General features: G+C 53.1%; 1 protein-coding gene across 14 annotated transcripts in view; it reads left to right on the plus strand.

Annotated features, from left to right (window-relative positions):
* Nucleotides 1-18,113, plus strand: part of ENTPD6 (ectonucleoside triphosphate diphosphohydrolase 6) — a 30,856-nt gene extending 12,743 nt beyond the window's left edge. For 6 of the 14 annotated variants that reach the window (XM_063802624.1, XM_009436950.4, XM_514557.8 and 3 more), the window contains 12 exons: nucleotides 1,509-1,585; nucleotides 4,923-5,066; nucleotides 6,526-6,601; nucleotides 7,335-7,370; nucleotides 8,306-8,394; nucleotides 9,160-9,239; nucleotides 9,952-10,016; nucleotides 12,633-12,734; nucleotides 14,240-14,380; nucleotides 15,501-15,557; nucleotides 16,605-16,717; nucleotides 16,899-18,113. In XM_063802624.1, coding sequence (XP_063658694.1) covers nucleotides 1,509-1,585; nucleotides 4,923-5,066; nucleotides 6,526-6,601; nucleotides 7,335-7,370; nucleotides 8,306-8,394; nucleotides 9,160-9,239; nucleotides 9,952-10,016; nucleotides 12,633-12,734; nucleotides 14,240-14,380; nucleotides 15,501-15,557; nucleotides 16,605-16,717; nucleotides 16,899-16,997 — 1,079 coding nt within the window. In that variant the 3' untranslated portion in view covers nucleotides 16,998-18,113. Of the gene's footprint in view, nucleotides 1-1,508; nucleotides 1,586-1,662; nucleotides 1,854-4,922; nucleotides 5,067-6,525; nucleotides 6,602-7,334; nucleotides 7,371-8,305; nucleotides 8,395-9,159; nucleotides 9,240-9,951; nucleotides 10,017-12,632; nucleotides 12,735-14,239; nucleotides 14,381-14,504; nucleotides 14,820-15,500; nucleotides 15,558-16,604; nucleotides 16,718-16,898 lie in introns of those variants that run through there. The other 8 variants (XM_063802628.1, XM_063802627.1, XM_016937583.4 and 5 more) reach the window with 3 other exon arrangements.
* Nucleotides 18,114-18,634: the final 521 nt, after the last annotated feature.

The following is an 18,634-nucleotide window of genomic DNA, read 5'->3' on the forward strand; positions in this document are numbered from 1 at the left end:
CAGGAGAATCGCTTGAACCTGGTAGGCGGAGGTTGCAGTGAGCCAAGATCACACCATTGCACTGCAGCCTGGGCAACAAGAGTGAAACTTGATCTCAAAAAAAAATTTTTTTTAAGTGGAACTTTTTAAAAATTAGTAATTAATTAAAAAGTAAAGCTTCTTCGAAGCTAAGTGTGCAACAGACATCAGCCTGCGATGCTTTTGGAGCCATGTCCCAGGGTTTTCTCTTTGGAGAGAAAAGACTTTGCAAAAAGTTTTGTCCCTGATCTTTTCTGGTCCAGTCTTCGCGTCTGAATTTAGTATGCCTCCTTATTGTACGCACAAGTTCATACCACTCCTAACAATTTAAAACACTCCATTTTTTAAAATGAAGAAAATACCCTAATCTTGAGAACCCTTTAATAAATTCATTTCAGAATCAAGGAAATGGTGTTCCTATTTTCAGTTTGGAGTCACTTATCCTATTCCGCTGTTTATTGAATTGGCAAGAATTAACTATGTTAAAATTTAACACTGATGCAGTTGTTTTGTGTGTAAATTATCTTCAGTAAAGTTGGATTTTTATTTTTTATTTTATTTTTATTTTTTTTTGAGACGGAGTCTCGCTCTGTTGCCCAGGCTGGAGTACAGTGGTGCGATCTTGGCTCACTGCAACCTCCGCCTCCTGGGTTCAAGCGATTCTCCTGCCTCAGCCTCCTGAGTAGCTGGGACTACAGATGCCCATCACCACACCTGGCTACTTTTTTTTTTTCTTTTTTCTTTATTTTTATTTATTTATTTATTTTTTTGACATGGAGTCTCGCTCTGTCGCCCAGGCTGGAGTGCAGTGGTGCAATCTCCGCTCACTGCAAGCTCCGCCCCCCCGGGTTCATGCCATTCTCCTGCCTCAGCCTCCCGAGTAGCTGGGACTACAGGCACCCGCCACCACGCCCAGCTAGTTTTTTTGTATTTTTAGTAGAGATGGGGTTTCACCATATTCGCCAGGATGGTCTCGAACTCCTGACCTCGTGATCTGCTCACCTTGGCTTCCCAAAGTGCTGGGATTACAGGCGTGAGCCACCGTGCCCAGCCGTAAAGTTGGATTCTTAAAAAGTAAAATGCAGGGCACATAGCTTGCACCTGTAGTCCCAGCTACTCAGGAGGCTGAGATGGGAGGATTGCTTGAGCCCAAAAGTTCAAGACCAGCCTGGGCAACATAGCAAGAGCCCTTCTCTTTAAAAAAATTAATTATAATAAATATAATCTTTAAAAAATAATTATAATAAATAATAATTTAAAAAAATAATTAATTAAGAAGTAATGTTCTGGCCAAGACATTACGTATTATACTCATCTTGTTCTGATGAACAAAGAGTCAGAATTTAGACAAGGAATAGCTGAAGGGCCCCTGCCACTTGGGGATTGGTCTGTGTTAGTGTCTGTCTTTAAAAAGTGTGGCTAGTCATGATTGTATGTGTTCTCCTGTGTGTATTCATAGTTGTACCCTTTTCAACATGTTTTCCCCTTAGAAACTCCCACGTTAACCCACGAAACCTTCAAAGCACTGAAGCCAGGTCTTTCTGCCTATGCCGATGATGTTGAAAAGGTAAGGATCCTCTCCCGTGTCTCCCTGTTCAACTGCGGAATGTGTTCAAGCCGGTTCTTTTCCTTTGAATGTGGTAGGCTGTCTTCACAAAGGAAGGGGGCTTTGACAGTGCTGCCTGGGCATTTCATGCCATTTGGGATGGTCAGAAGAGAGAAGGTGTGCAGCGCGCGAGCCCAGAGGAGAACGCGCCCCCACCCGGCCCCATCCTCTGACTCCACCGTGCCAGCGCTCACTTCTCCAACGTGGGGGTCCCGAGGTCTTGGTACAGGTCAGAAGCACAAATCCTGCAAACTTACAAAAATCATTATTTGATAGTTTGCTTATTCAAATGTTTACACTAATTTAGTCTTGTGAATTTTGCATAATACATTTTTAATTTTTTGTTGTGGTTTCTGATTGAAGATAGCAAACATTGACTGAAAAAAAAAAATTAATGTTGGCCAGGCATGGTGGCTCACACTTGCAATCCCAGCACTTTGGGAGGCTGGGGCAAGAGGATCTCTTGAGCCCAGGAGTTCAAGACCAGCCTGGGCAACAGAGTGATAACCCTATTTCTACAAAATTTAAAAATTAGCTAGGCATGGTGGTACACACCTGTCATCCCAGCTACTTGGGAGACTGAGGTGGGAGGATCACTTGGGCCTGGGAGGTCAAGGCTACAGTGAGCCATGATTGTGCCACAGGTGACAGAGTGAGACCTTATATTTAAAGAAAAAAGTTAAAAACGTATTACAGGCCAGGCACAGTGGCTCACGCCTGTAATCCCAGCACTTTGGGAGGCTGAGGCGGGTGGATCACCTGAGGTCAGGAGTTCGAGACCAAGCTGGTCAACATGGTGAAACCTTGTCTCTACTAAAAATACAAAAATTAGCCAGGCATGGTGGCGCACGCCTGAAATTCCAGCTACTCAGGAGGCTGAGGCAGGAGAATCACTTGAACATGGGAAGCGGAGGTTGCAGTAAGCTGAGATTGCGCCACTGTACTCCAGCCTGGGGGACAGAGTGAGACTCTGACCCCATCCAAAAGAAATGTATTATGCAAAATCCACAAAACCAAATAAATCGAAATTTAATTAAAATTGTCAAATAATGATTTATGTAAGTTTGTAGCATTGCTACTTCTATCTAAAGTCCTTAAAGCTTACAGCTGCACTAATACAGGATGCCTGGTTTTCTACCAAGGCACTCACAAAATGGGCTATGGAGACAGTTGTAACTTCCTTTTGGTTCAAGCATTTCTTAAGTCATGAGCTAGTACATTGCTCTTGTCCACAAACGTGTCATGGTCTCAGACAATGTAGTTCAAGCCTTGCTTTCCTGTAGCTTAGTTAAAAAAGAAATTGAAATTAGTGATTCTAGAGTGACCTTACAGTTAAACCTGATTAAATTAGATAAATTTAGAATAAGCTCCTAGGATTTTTAAGGCCTTACTTGTTTGAGTAGGTGACACACATTCAAGTGGGACAAATGTCCATGCTCCCCAGGGTAATAACACAGATGTCCCTCCTACTCCAGGCTGCCTCGGAGGCCCATGTCCTGGCTCTCTTAGCATCCTTTGAGGCTGGTTGATGTGTATGTAAACAAAGTCATCTGTATTCTTCTCCCCATTTTTACTTCACACCCATGGTGGTGTCCACACCGAGGCCTTTGGCTTTGCTGCTGAGCAGGATAATTAGAGAGCGTTTATGTCGGCATGTGCAGAGCCTCCTTAGTTTTTTTGGCTGAATGTTATTGCATGGATGCTGCACACTTACCTCATGGAACCAGTCCCCTTCTGAAGGACATTTAGATAATGTCCAATCTTTCTCTCTTGACAGTAGAAAAAGGCTGCACCTGACACATACTTCATTACCCACACATGCAAGGGGCATCGCTCAGATGAATTCTCTATTTTTTTTCCCCGAGATGAGGTCTCTCTCTATCACCCAGGCTGGAGTGCAGTGGCACAATCACAGCTCACTGCAACCTCTGCCTCCCAGGCTCAAATGATCCTGCCACCTCAGCCTCCCAAGTAACCGGGACCATAGATGCACACCGCAATGCCCAGCTAATGTTTAAATGTTTTGTAGAGATGGACATCTTGCTGTGTTGCCCAGGGTGGTCTTGACCTCCTGGGCTCAAGTAATCCTGCCACCTCAGCCTCCCAAGATGAATTACTGGAGTGGAATTTCTGGATAGGAGGAACGTGTTTTTCCCTTGGACAGATGCAACCCACGTGTCCCCACAGAATCACACCTGTCTACAACAACCGGCCACATTCCCAGACCTTCACTTTCATGCACACACTGACATAGGACCTTATCCAGCCTTGGGTTCTGGATCCAGCACTCTGGCAGGTGAAGTGGCTCCTCGTTGTAGTTATCATGGGGTTTAGTGCCAGGAGGGACCCCAGAATTGCCTAGTGCCACACCTTTGCAATGTCCAGCGGAGCTGAGGCGCACCTGAGATCACCCGTGAGGATTGGCACAGGTCTGGATGTGGGCTTGGGTCACCAGGCTGCAGTAGAACAGCAGGCTTATTCTCCTGACCTGTCCTCCCCCTGCCATGTTTCACCTGGTCCCTGTGTTCCCACACACCTGCCAGTACCACTTGCATCACTGTTTCCTGCAGATTTTGAAAATCAGAAAAAAAATATTTATAAAAGCAAAGGCCAGGGATGGTGGCTGACACCTCTAATCATAGCACTTTGGGAGGCTGAGGCAGGAAATGGCTTGAGGCCAGGAGTTCAAGACCAACATGGGTAACACAGAGACACAGCGTCTCTATAAGAAGTTTTTTTTTGTTTTGATTTGTTTTTTTGGGATGGAGTCTCACTCTGTCACCCAGGCTGGAGTGCAGTGGTGCCATCTCGGCTCACTGCAAGCTCCACCTCCTGGGTTCATGCCATTCTCCTGCCTCAGCCTCCCGAGTAGCTGGGACTATAGGCGCCCACCACCACGCCCGGCTCATTTTTTGTATTTTTAGTAGAAACGGGGTTTCACTCTGTTAGCCAAGATGGTCTTGATCTCCTGACCTTGTGATCCGCCTGCCTTGGCCTCCCAAAGTGCTGAGATTACAGGCGTGAGCCACCGTGCCCGGCCAGAAGTTTTTAAAAATTAGTCGGGCATGGTGGCTTACGCCCTTGTCCCAGCTACTTGGGAGGCTGAGGAAGGAGGATCACTTGAGCCCAGGAATTCAAGGCTGCAAATGAGCTGTGATCAAGCCACTTCACTCTAGCCTGGGCAACACAGTGAGACTCTGTCTCCAGAAACCAAAAAAACCCAAAAGGGTGGAAGCAGCATGTGTGACCCTGTATGCTGCACTTGACAGACCCTGCTTTGCTCTTACCACGTTCACAGAGCGCTCAGGGAATCCAGGAACTACTGGATGTTGCTAAACAGGACATTCCGTTCGACTTCTGGAAGGCCACCCCTCTGGTCCTCAAGGCCACAGCTGGCTTACGCCTGTTACCTGGAGAAAAGGCCCAGAAGTTACTGCAGAAGGTGAGCCTGGCCATTCCCCAGTGCCATTAGCCAGCCCTCAGGGGCAACTGATGACTGAAAACAACTGCTGTCTCACCAGTGCCGCACCATCAGGCAGGACACAGATGCTTCTGAAGAAAAGTTTGCAGCATCACTTATAGGTGGAGGGATGGTGGGCAGATGATGCTTTGTTCCTTGTGACATTTAAGGTTATTCATGTTTTCTAGAGTGAATCTGTGTTTTATAATAAGGAAAGCAACTTGATTTTAGAAGTGTACTGTGGGCCGGGCGTGGTGGCTCATGCCTGTACTCCCAGTAATCTGGGAGGCCAAGGCGGGCGAATCATTTGAGCCCAGGAGTTCAAGGCCAGCCTGGCCAACATAGCAAGACCCCATCTCTACCAAAAACACAAAAATTAGCTGGGCATTGTGGCGCATGCCTGTCATCACAGTTACTTAGGAAGCTGAGGTGGGAGGATCGATTGAGCCCAGGAGGTCAAAGCTGCACTGAGCTGTGATTATGCCACTGAACTCTAGCCTGGGCAGCAAAACAAGACCTTGTCTCAAAAAAATAAATAAAAGCACATGGTGCCTTCAAGGGACTTGATCCTGGTCAGAAGTTTGTGTGTGCTGAGCCCCGGTGCTGCAGCTGAAGCCTGCTTGTTCCCCATGGCAGCTGCTCATCCTGCTCCTGGTCCGATGCTCAGACGTGACTGTCGAAGGGACCCTGTGGCCTCTCCCAGTCCCGGCACGTCAGGGCCAATGTGTCTCCAGCTGCCCAGCATTCCGCAGTGGGTCCTCCTCACCCTCCGTGCTGCCTCCACTCATTTACCTGCAGGAGGAGGGCACAGGGCACGCCTATCAGGGTCCCTCACAGGGTTGGATTGTGCACGCGTGCAGGTGGGGTGTGCAGAGGTGCTGAAGCTTCTGTGGGTAGATCTTGCTGAAAGGTGGGCAAGGAAATACCCACCGAGGCCAGGGCCCTGGTGAAGGTGGCCATCTGCCTTAGAGGGCTTCCGGCTCCTTTATCTCACATCCCAAAGCAGGGCAGTGTTTGGAGCCCAGCAGGCCCAGTGTGCCCCAGCTTCCCCCAGTCTATGCAGCCCCCAGAGCCCTTCTAAGCCCCAGTGGGCTTAGGACAGGGTCTCCAGGGCAGCATGGGCCTCAGCGAGCCCGGGCGGTGGATTAACTTGCAATGGATTAGAGAGGCCTGAACACACTCACAGAACATGGCAGGTGCCCCTGGGGTTTCGTTACTGCCTGCCAATAGCATGATGCAAAACCCTTAACCATAAATTCTAAAGGATGAAGAAAGCCGGTCTGAGTGCAGTGGTATTTACAACTAATTGATCACAACCAGTTACAGATTTTTTTGTTCTTCTCCACCCACACTGCTTCACTTGACTAGCTAGCTAGCTAAATAAATAAATATATTATTCATTCATTCTAAAGGATGAAGTAACATCTCTCTTTACATTTAGGTGAAAGAAGTATTTAAAGCATCGCCTTTCCTTGTAGGGGATGACTGTGTTTCCATCATGAACGGAACAGATGAAGGTAAATGGCTGGAAGCACCTCTGTACAGTGGGGCTGTGCAGTGAGGTGGGTGGGAGCAATCCTGCTGCTTCTAACCATCCCCCACCCCTCCCTGCCCCATGTGGGAGCCTCCTCCCCCGTCCGATGCTCAAGTAAAGAATCATGGCTGTTACAGCCCCGTTCTGATTCACAATTGACATGTCACAAAAGGATCTTTTTGGGGTCAGTGTCAGAGACAGATTATCATCTTGACCAACCCCAAACATGGCATGAATGAAGCTTCTAAAAACATTGTGTTTTTAGTTTTAAGAACATTTGGAGAGAATCTCCAGTTGCCACCACATTTAGAATGTTGTTGCGTTGTTAATTCTAAGAGACATTTAAGGTTCCTCACTAGCTCCTGATAGGTCTTCAGTATGACCTTGAGAGTGAGTGTGTCTGGAGGAGGAAGGGGAGCACTGGGTTCTTTTTCTGCTTCTTCCAAAAAGAGGAGGCCAGTAATAACCAGAGGAGAGATGCAGCATTTGGTGAAGTGCTTTAGGATTCAGCATGCTGTGTCTCAGGACAGTCGGCCATAGCTGCTGGATTCATTTATGAGAAATGCTCCTCTCTGCCGATGATCTGAAGGCTGGGTGTAGTGCGGAAGTGATCCCTTTATGCTCCCCAGATCTGCAAATAGTCATTTAATGGTCCTGTGTGTTATGATTTCAGCATCTCAAGTGATTAAAATAATGCCTGTGACACTCTCTTGCAGGCGTTTCGGCGTGGATCACCATCAACTTCCTGACAGGTGTGTGCACACTGCATCACAGAGGCTAGCCGATCACAGACACCTGCGGAGGGCTCGACTGGGCCTTTCGAGAGCAGGAGCCTCATTTCTGCTCTTTAAGATAACCCCTCAGGGTTTGGCAGTGTTGCTGACTGACCATAGGGTGTTGGGGATGGGTGGGGTCACCCACCTGACTCACAGGTATAGATGCTAGGAGTGGGGTGCTTCTCTGCAGGTCTGGGGCATTTTTCTCCCAGCACAGCCCTTGCCCTGTCCCCTGCAGAACATCCACCAGGACCCCCATCCTCTCATTTCTAAGAGAAGTAACAAATCAAACCAGTCATATCTTCCAATATTGAATGTGATGTGAATGCTATTCACCTTCTAATTGGATTCCTCTGCTGTAGGTGGAACAGGGAACAGAAACATCTGTTTTTAGAAACAAGTGACAAGGAGTCATTTTTCTTAGTGCATGTGGATTTTTTGTCCCTTTGCTGGAATTATGGGAAAGAGCAGTGTTTCTGATGTACAGACAAAAAGGAAAGAAGTTTCCTGTCAGGTTTGCCCATTTGCCACTTTGGGGGATAGAAATGTTAGGAGGTGGGTTGGGAGCCTCCGCCTGAGATGCTCTGGGGAGTGGAGATGGGCTGATCAGAGCAGGGCCCAGCTCTTCCTGGGAGCTAAGCCAGCGGCCTCCCTCCCAGCTGATACGGCAGTTTCAGTATCTCCCCTGAAGGTTCATGCTGTCCCGTCAGGATCCAAATTAAACCACAGCTGGTGGAGCCATTACTCTTGTCCCTTAGATATATAGTGTACCCTTAAATGGAGATTTGTCAATAGCTGAGCTACTTCTCTGTCTTTTCTTTCCCCTGAGGGCCTGGCTTTCACCCTGGCTTTTCTGCTGTTCTCGCCATCTTACTAATGCCCCTGTGCTGTTTTTGCTTGCTGTGCTCCAGGCAGCTTGAAAACTCCAGGAGGGAGCAGCGTGGGCATGCTGGACTTGGGCGGAGGATCCACTCAGATCGCCTTCCTGCCACGCGTGGAGGTAACAAGCCCTGCCGACCACAGCGGTCTTTCTACCCCGAGGCCACACCGCCATGGGGGTGCAGGGTGGGGCCTGCTGAGGTGCTGCGGGGTGGGGTGGGGGGTGGGGTTGGCCAGGTCTCTGGACCCCTGCGGTCATTTCCTCTTCTGAGAGCTGGACTCACTCACAGATGATTCTTCTGGCTTGGAGTTTTAATTCCTCCAGGAAAAAAGCCAAAAACAGAAATTTGATCTTTAGAGGGGTGATAAATTAGGGAATAACTGGAAACGTTTGGGCCAGAGGATATGAAGTGCTGGCTCCCTCCCCTTCAGGGTTCCGAGAGGAACAAGAGCAGAAAGATTTTGTCCAGTTCATAGGTTGGGAGGAAGCTTCCAGCCTTTTCAAGATAAATATCCTAAAGGAGATGAAAACACTTCCCATTGAGGCACCTGCTGCTTTAAAAACAGTTCTCTCCTCACCCACTCATCCTCCTGTTATGGGTAGTTTTCCATGGAAGGGTGGGCTCGTAGGTACTGATATGATCGTCGTCATGTCTGGGCCGTGTTTGTCAGCATGGGAGAGGTTGCCTGTGGGAAGGAAGCACCGTTCTTCACTGGGATATTGGCTCCTCATTGCCTGCTCCTGTCTCGCAGCCAGCGACCTAGTGAACAGCTCATTTAATTGGCTGCACCTGACCATCCCCTTTCTTTCAAATGAATTCAGTGGGTGGAGGAGAATTTTCTAGAAAGACCAGCAGGAAACATAGTTACCCTCGTTCTTCTCCAGGGCACCCTGCAGGCCTCCCCACCCGGTTACCTGACGGCACTGCGGATGTTTAACAGGACCTACAAGCTCTATTCCTACAGGTCTGCTTTCGGGAACAGGCGTGGGGAGGCGCCATGGGGTGGGTATGCAGCTCCCAGGGCCTCGCATGGCCCTCTTGAGGTCATGGATGGCAGATCTGGGAATCCCTGCGCTGGGAATCCACCCAGACCTCTCTCTCCTCCTCCTCCTTCTCCCGCCTCCTCTGTCCTCCTCCTTCATCCTTTAATGTGTCTACAGTATACGCACATTCACCCAGACCTCTCTCTCCTCCTCCTCCTCCCGCCTCCTCTGTCCTTCTCCTTCATCCTTTAATGTGTCTACAGTATACGCACATTCCTCCTTGTGCACATTCCTCCATGTGTGCTTATTCTGCTCTACTTTGGAGAAGATTTGAGAAGTGGGAGGGACCATGGGCCACAGGAGTGTTCCGGGCCACCTATTGCCACGTGCAGTCTTCAGTCGATTCTTGTTATAAAGCAGGAGCATCCCAGACTGGTGTCGAGTCGGTCCCACTCACCACAGTGTCTGCAGCTCCTGGATGAGCTCCTGCTGTATGATAGGCCCTCGTGTGTTGAATTAATTAGCTAAGTTTCCTCAACTCTACAGAAAGAGGCTTTTAGAAGGAGCAGAGAAGCTCACTAACTGCCTTGCTGCAAGCTCCCCCTTCCCCACTCGGGCTGGGTCTCAGAGGTGAGCCTGCCATGACCTGTACCTGCCATGGCAGCTGCCCTCACTGAGGTGTCGTTCCCACAGCTACCTCGGGCTCGGGCTGATGTCGGCACGCCTGGCGATCCTGGGCGGCGTGGAGGGGCAGCCTGGTGAGTGGACATGTTGCCCCGGGCCCACTTTCACAGCCTCTGCCCTCCATTCTCAGTGGGAACGAGGAGCCCCTCGGGAGGGCAGCAGCTTGGCCCTGCAGGAGAGGTCCCTCCGCCCCTCCCACCCCACTGCTGTCCCGCTGCATGCTGGGCACCCAGCCAGGCCAGGGCATGCGAGTGGAGGGGTGTGCTGCAGATCTTGTTGGTGGCACCTTGATGGGGCAGGAACCCAGGGTGGTGTTGTACCTGTCCACCTTCCAAGGTATTTCTTTCTTTATTTTGAGACAGTGTCTCACTTGCTCTGTCACTCAGGCTGGAGTGCAGTAGCATGATCCCAGCTCACTGCAGCCTCTGCCTCCCGGGTTCCAGCAATTTTCATACCTCCGCCTCCCCAGTAGCTGGGACTACAGATGTGTACCACCACTCCCAGCTAATTTTTGTGTTTTTAGTAGAGACGGGGTTTCACCATGTTGGCCAGTATGGTCTCGAAATCCTACCTTCAAATGATTGCCTGCCTTGGCCTTCCAAAGTGCTGGGATTACAGGCATGAGCCATGACACCCAGCCCCAAGTTATTTTTTAAAAGATGCTGATGAAATCCCTTCTGAAGCACTGAGCTGAAACTGAGGGAACCAGGGAACTGCACACTCATCCCCTACATTGGGAGCTGGCTTTAGGGATGTGAAGACAGAACCTTGTACAGACAGCACAGGAGGGCTGTGGGGGGTGCTGGGCTCTTGCCTTCAGGGAAAGGTTTTCTCTCTCGCTCATGATTCCAGCCTTGCAAGAACATCCCTCCTCCCTTGCTCTGCGAAGGGTCATGAAATGTGGGCTTGGCCCTTCCTGAGACATGGAGTTGACCTGGGGACACAGCCTGCATCAGGGCCAGGGCCTCTGCTCCTTATAAGGGGCATCACAGCGGGCATGGACTCTTAGGAGATCTCAGGATTGCCATGGTCTGCTTCAGGGGCTGGGGCACGGCCCTGAGGCTGGTGGTGCCTCTCTTCCCTGATGGAACTGGCCAGGCCAAAGAGGCCTTCCCAAGGCCTTAGTGTCTGATGTGTGTATGAGGCGCTCACCAGCACCTACGTGTGCTCCAGCCAAATGCCCTTACCTCAGCCCCCAGTGCCCCATTGGCCCAGCACCCCTGCCCACTTCTTCCGAGGGCCTGGTATCTGACAGGGTAGGATGTTCAACTGGAATTTTCATTCTCCCTTGCATGCCCTACTTCAGTTCTTTCTTTCAAATCCTGGTGTTTATCTTCATAATGGTATTCCTTTTGTTGCAAACAAAAACCATGTCTATGTCTCAGAAACACCTGCAGCCCTTATTCTGGGGCCAAAAAACACCTATTATTTAGCCAATGAGAAAATGCAGGTACCTCTTTGCCCTTTGTGGTTCCCAGGGAGTCGTGGCTCAGACCCTGAGTCCTCTCACACCCAGCAGAGCAGCAAGAAGGTCTCATGGTCTCCTCGTCAGGCTGTACAAAGTGCCTGTTTTAGACATTTGGGGGCTGTGAGGACCCAGGACAATGAGTCTCTGTTTTGTTACCGGTTATTGCGTAACAGACCCCCCAAGTAGAGTGAAAAAACAGCAAACAGCAGTCACGGCTGGAATCTCACGGCAGACCACACAGGCTCATCTGGGCAGCACCTCCGCTGGGGTCCTGGGGATCTGTGCAGCTGCATGTGGCTGTGGCAGCTGTCTAGACCCTCCCGCTGGGGTCCTGGGGTTCTGTGCAGGTGCATGTGGCTGTGGCAGCTGTCTAGACACCCCCTGCTGGGGTTCTGGGGGTCTGTGCAGGTGCATATGACTGGGGCAGCTGTCTAGACTCCCTGCTGGGGTCCTGGGGGTCTGTGCACATGCCTGTGGCTGTGGCAGCTGTCTAAATCCCCCGCTGGGGTCCTGAGGGTCTGTGCACGTGCCTGTCGCTGGGCGGCTGTCTAGACCTGGGCGCTCTTCCACATGGCCTCGCCCCAGCAGAGCAGCCTGGGACGCTTTTGTGGTGGCTTCAAAAAAGGAAGGCTACCCTGATGCCACCATTTCCTGCCCATTCCATCAAGGAAAGCAGGTCCAGGCCAGAGTCCAGGGATGGGACCAGCACCTTTCGGTGGGACAGCAGCCTGCCATCCTCGAAAGGTGATACTGGGGCCAGCCCTGGGACCAATACGCTTCCTTTGCTGGTTTTGAGCCCCCAGCTTGTGTGTATTGGAGCAGCAGATTCCATTCAAGGCATGGTGGCACCTGGTGGCACTTGTCCTGGCCCTGCCACCAACCTACCAGCTACTCACAGCCTCAGTCACCTATAAAACTGGGTAATGATGGCTCCCCTCCTAAAAGGACTGTCGTCACACTTCACTGAACAGCCCTTGGCCCAGTGCCTGGCACCCGGTGTGCCCAGGGCCGTGAGCTGGGCATGGTCCTGGTAGCGGTGTGCTTCCTGGCCAACGAGGCTTTGCTGCCACTTCCCAGGGAGGTGTTGCCTTCCCAGTGGACCTGGAAGCCACTCAGGTTCCCCCATCCTGTGTCAAGCCAGGGCCTCCGCGACTCCTAGCTCAGCCCTAGTCCATGGCGTAATATACCTTCCTTTCTCTTTCCTTTTTAATCTCTGTTTCAGCTAAGGATGGAAAGGAGTTGGTCAGCCCTTGCTTGTCTCCCAGTTTCAAAGGAGAGTGGGAACACGCAGAAGTCACGTACAGGGTTTCAGGGCAGAAAGCAGGTACGGGGAGGGTTGCTGCTTATTGGTTTCTGCGGGTGAGAGTGGTGGCCTCCTCTCCCCCTTGCCTTTCCCACATCCCATGGGACGTTCCACGGGAGGCTCCTGACCTCTCTTTGAAGAGCCTGTACCTGCCCTGGAAGTGAAGGTGGTTTGGCTGCAGGGGCCTGTGTCTGTGCTGAGAGCCAGCTCCTTCCCTCTGCCTCTGTTCAACATTCCCCTGACTGTCACCAGAAGCTTCCTCCTGAGGGCTGATTTCCTAACAGGCCTGCAGGGAGGAAGGACTGGACCAGCTTGGGGCTGAGATGCAGGGCTGGGACTGGGAGCCCAGGCACTCTGTGCTGTGCTGGGCGGGAATAGAGGGAGGGTCTGCTTCCACCCATCCTGCTCGAGGCTCTGGAGCCCGCTGGCCCTGGGCAGGCTCTGGTGCTCTGCACCCTTGCAGTTTCTTCTGAGAGAAATGTTCAAACGCCATTCCCAGACTGGGCACTCGGCATGAGGGGTGCATGCCTTCGCGAACCGTTCAGGTCCTTCCAAGTCAGTCACCCACTGGTGCGTGTACCGGGGGGCCACATCAGGCACAGCAGGACTGCACAGCTGTGTCCCACAGGAGGAGCCAGACAGTGAAGCTCATCGGGAAAGCCTTCCAAGGGAAATAACACGGGGCGGGGATCTGAGAGGGCGATCGCAGCTGTAACTAGGACAGCCAAGGATGGCCTCGTGGGGTAACATGGGATCTAAGACAGGAGGAGGTTTCAAGAAACTGCGCAGATCTGAAGCAGCAGCACCCCAGGCCACGCAAGCAGCACACACCGGGGCCCTCTGGCAGCTGCTGTGTTTAATGAACGAGGAGGAGGTGGTGTGGCTTGGTGAGGGACACCAGGAGGAAATGAGATCGAAGGGTTGGAGCATGGGTCTGTGGACCATGGGAACCCTGGAAGCACTCGGAAGGACGGGGCCTGGTGGAGGAGGACTGGGAAAGCCGGGAAGCCGGGTCAAGGTGTGGGGTGTAGAGGCGCCCTCAGATGTCCACACGGTCCATTGGCCTCCGGGGTCCTCTGTTCCTGCTCTCCCTCAAGCCATGGGAGCTTGGCAAGTGAGCTGGGCCTCCACTTCCTTATCTATGACATAGGGAGGGTGCAGGCCCCCCTGAGGAGGTGGGACTCAGGGCTGGCGGAGGGGGAATGTAGGGCAGATGGTCCCAACAGGCCAGAGGCCACTGGTGTCAGGCATCAGCAGCTTCCTCCTCAGAGTCCAGGTCTGCCACTGCCTTCGTGCCCACGGTCTTCACTCCCTGCGCCGGGACCAACAATGCCCTGGCTCCTGAGGGCTGCTTTTGACCTGTGCGGGGAGCAGCCCCAACTTGGGGTGGGGTCTTACAGGCTTCTGGACCTGCCTTTTCCTGACAATTCAGGTCAGAGTCTCAAGTCCCCTGGGAGGGGCCCCAAGCAGCTGTGAGGCCTGGGTGCTCGGAGCCCACTGACCGCTAGCCTTGTGCTTGTCCCCAGTGGCAAGCCTGCACGAGCTGTGTGCTGCCAGAGTGTCAGAGGTCCTTCAAAACAGAGTGCACAGGACGGAGGAAGTGAAGCATGTGGACTTCTATGCTTTCTCCTACTATTACGACCTTGCAGCTGGTGTGGGCCTCATAGGTAAGGGGGCCCGGATGGGCTGAGCAGGAAGGTCAGGGCGGCAGGGGGCGGGGGTGGAGGGCGTGTGCTCCCCGAGGCAGAGGGCTGGTGGCAGGCAAGCAACCCTGTTGTCACATCCCTGCAGGAGGCCAGAAGCAGATGTGAGAAGGCGTCTCATCCTGAGTAGGAAAAGATCAGTTCTTTGAGCCCTTCAGTAAAACCTCGTGGCTGGTGACTTGCTGTTGATTCCAGTTCCTGCTGGAAGGCAGGTCCTGCCGTGCACTGGCCCACGTTGTCTCAGACTCAGCCACTCTGCCCTACCCTGCAGCCCTGGCTACAGGAGGCCTCCTGTGACCTGCAGGTGGCTGCCCTGTACCCATGGGAGGGATCAGCTCACTGAATGTGGAGTCTCTCTGACTCACCCTGCACAGCCCAGGAAGCCAGATTAGGGCGGAAAAAGGTATTCAGAGTTTGCTGAGGCTAGTGGTGGTCAGGCTGTGTGGGAACTCTGGAGGGGGTTGCAGAGTCACTATCATGGTGAGAACATCAGAATGTATGGCCTGTGGTAAGGATAAGAACACTACTGTTTTAAATAAGCTGACATGGTGCCGGCTCTCTGGGCCCTGCGGCCTCCGGCGGGTCTCTGTGCTGACAAAGCTACCACTGACTGGGCCTGGGTGGAAGGTGGGTGGTCAAGGTGGAAGGCCACCAATAAACCACCCCTCAGTGTATTTTTCAAGAACTTTTTTTTTTTTTTTTACATTTGGGAAACTGATACCAGAATACTGTTGCTGAGCTCAGTTCTATGGCTTCAGGAAACATTTCAATTTCCCTACTTTTATTTTTCTTAACTTAAAATTTTACTCAATTTGGGGTCCCGGGTTCCTGGTGAGCTTTCTCGGGGGGCACTGCAGGGTTGGGTTGTGGGGTGACCCTCTCAGCCCCCAAACCCACCCCACACCACATCACCCAGAAGCCGTCCTCAGAGCACGTGAGTGCCGCCTACAGCTGGAGGGCCTGCCTCAGAAGCCAGTCAGTGCCTTGGGGCTCTTGGGCTGGCGTTCCCCGTGCCAGCCTCACGTCTCAGTGGCATCGCCAACCTCACGGTGCTCCTGCAGACTGGGTGTTGTGTCTCCCACAGATGCGGAGAAGGGAGGCAGCCTGGTGGTGGGGGACTTCGAGATCGCAGCCAAGTACGGTGAGTGATGCTGCAGGGGCCATCTCAGCAGGGGCAGGCGCCACGTGATGCTCGTGACGCAGGCGCTGGCCCTGACTCTCCTGGGTATAGCCCCTCCTAAACAATGGCCACAGGCAGGGGCCTCGGCCCCAGCTGAGAAAGGACCACCGTCCTTGTCCCACCCTCATGGGGTCGTGAGGAACTGGGTCCCTCGATTCCACTTCCTCAGATGCCATTTTACTGCTACTAGGGTAACCCCAAGAGTGATTTCCCCTGGGATGTCCCAGTAAGTTCATGATTGTCACACAACCCTTAAGAAGCCAAGGCCCTACAGAATGGAGCCTGGGATGTGGGGTGGAGGGCTGTCCCCGGGGTCGCAGGTGACCAGCCCAGCAGACCCTGTGCCACACACTATGCCTCTCCACTGTCTCCTTCACGCCTGGCCCAGCAGCCAAGCCTTGGTGAACATGTCCTGCTCTTGGTTGCCCTTCCCAATGTGTGGGTCCAAAGAGCTCAAATTTGTACATCTTTCCAGAAAAAGTACTACCCTTCCCCTCCCCAAAAAGTGGCTTTTTTAAAGCTTTTGTGTCATTTTCCCATTTGTGCCCATGGACACTGGGTATCCACAACTACAGCAGGAAAAGGCTTTGAGCAGAATCCCAGGACAGCTCTTGGTGGATTTGTCCTTCCTCAAGAGCAGGAGTGGATTGTTCTGAGCTGGCTTTGGTGTTTTCTTTCCCCAGAAAGCTTAGGTTTTATGCAGCTTGACACCAGGGAGAGGTGTCCAGGGTCTTAGATGTAGAAATGTGGCTTGGGAGACATTGGCCCATGACCCTAACACCAGGCATGCAAATCCTCTTGGAGCCCAGACCCAGTGGCGGCCGGGGTTGCCGCCCACCTGCCTGTGCTGTGCACTGGGTGCCTTCTGCGCTCAGCTGCAGCCTTGTCTGTGAATCCGGAGTGCGGAGCCAGCGGGTGCCTGTAGTGGGTGGAATTGGGGTCTGCACTTGCCCCTCCGCCCCCGGGTGGGAGTCACCTGGAGCGTGAAGGGACGTGTCTCATCCCCAGTGTGTCGGACCCTGGAGACACAGCCGCAGAGCAGCCCCTTCGCGTGCATGGACCTCACCTACGTCAGCCTGCTACTCCAGGAGTTCGGCTTTCCCAGGAGCAAAGTACTGAAGGTAAGGGTGCCCTCAGGTCACGCCCCAGCCCCTTTATGGAATGAGGGGCCTAGAACCACTTCTCCAGTTGCTGGGGTCATGTCCCCCAGCCCATCCCTGGCTTCCAAGGAGCCGCAGCCTCCTGATGCACAAGGCTTTCCTGTCTGTGTGATGGTCCCCTCTCCCTCTCTGTCTTTTCAAGCTCACTCGGAAAATTGACAATGTTGAGACCAGCTGGGCTCTGGGGGCCATTTTTCATTACATCGACTCCCTGAACAGACAGAAGAGTCCAGCCTCATAGTGGCCGAGCCATCCCTGTCCCCGTCAGCAGTGTCTGTGTGTCTGCATAAACCCTCCTGTCCTGGACGTGACTTCATCCTGAGGAGCCACAGCACATGCCGTGGTGGCACTTTCTGCACACTGGCTCTGGGACTTGCAGAAGGCCTGGTGCTGCCCTGGCATCAGCCTCTTCCAGTCACATCTGGCCAGAGGGCTGTCTGGACCTGGGCCCTGCTCAATGCCACCTGTCTGCCTGGGCTCCAAGTGGGCAGGACCAGGACAGAACCACAGGCACACACTGAGGGGGCAGTGTGGCTCCCTGCCTGTCCCATCCCCATGCCCCGTCCGCGGGGCTGTGGCTGCTGCTGTGCGTGTCCCTGCGATGGGAGTCTTGTCTCCCAGCCTGTCAGTTTCCTCCCCAGGGCAGAGCTCCCCTTCCTGCGAGAGTCTGGGAGGCGGTGCAGGCTGTCCTGGCTGCTCTGGGGAAGCCGAGGGACAGCCATAACACCCCCGGGACAGTAGGTCTGGGCGGCACCACTGGGAACTCTGGACTTGAGTGTGTTTGCCTCTTCCTTGGGTATGAATGTGTGAGTTCACCCAGAGGCCTGCTCTCCTCACACATTGTGTGGTTTGGGGTTAATGATGGAGGGAGACACCTCCTCACAGATGGCAGGTGCCCACCCTTCAGGGAGTCTCCCAGCATGGGCGGATGCCGGGCATGAGCTACTGTAAACTATTTGTGGCTGTGCTGCTTGAGTGACGTCTCTGTCGTGTGGGTGCCAAGTGCTTGTGTAGAAACTGTGTTCTGAGCCCCCTTTTCTGGACACCAACTGTGTCCTGTGAATGTATCGCTACTGTGAGCCGTTCCCGCCTAGCCAGGGCCATGTCTTAGATGCAGCTGTGCCACGGGTCAGCTGAGCCACAGTCCCAGAACCGAGCTCTCGGTGTCTCGGGCCACCATCCGCCCACCACGGGTTGACCCCACCTCCTCCATGGACAGTGTGAGCCCCGGGCCATGCATCCTGCTCAGTGTGGTGTCAGTGCCGGGGCTGAGCCCCTTGAGCTGCTTCAGTGAATGTACAGTGCCCGGCACGAGCTGAACCTCATGTGTTCCACTCCCAATAAAAGGTTGACAGGGGCTTCCCCTTCTCTGGGATTCCTCTCGTTGAGCGACAGTAGCATTTGCCCACCTGGCACCTGAGATCCCTGTTTACTAAACCTTAGAAAAGCTGCCAAAGGGGGTGGCGTATTTCCAGTCCTGTCGACATCCCTCTCGAGGACGCAGCAGTGGAGGGCCCCTAGGGGCTGGGGCTGGTGAAGGGTCTGGCTGGTGGCCCCGGCCCTCCCAGCGTCTATTGAGCACAGAGCTCCTCCTGTGCCAGGCCAGCAGCCCACACCACGGCCAGGTGAGGCCTGGGCACATAACCTCGAGTGAGCTGCAAGTCCCCACGTCATTGTGTTCAGCAAGGATCTGGTTTTGGTCTGGAAGCATCCCAAAGGTGTCGCATGCCAGGGAAACTGCAGACCAGCCCACACCCCGAGTGCTTGTGCCTGAAGCCCCCCCCAACCAACTGTCACAGGAGGACAGGATCTGGCCCAGGGCTGCAGCGAATGCTGATGGAGCCACGTGGTGGAGGCCTGCACAGAGCAGGAAAGGAC

This window comes from Pan troglodytes, chromosome 21, assembly GCF_028858775.2.
Source record: "Pan troglodytes isolate AG18354 chromosome 21, NHGRI_mPanTro3-v2.0_pri, whole genome shotgun sequence".
Taxonomy (NCBI): Eukaryota; Metazoa; Chordata; class Mammalia; order Primates; family Hominidae; genus Pan; species Pan troglodytes.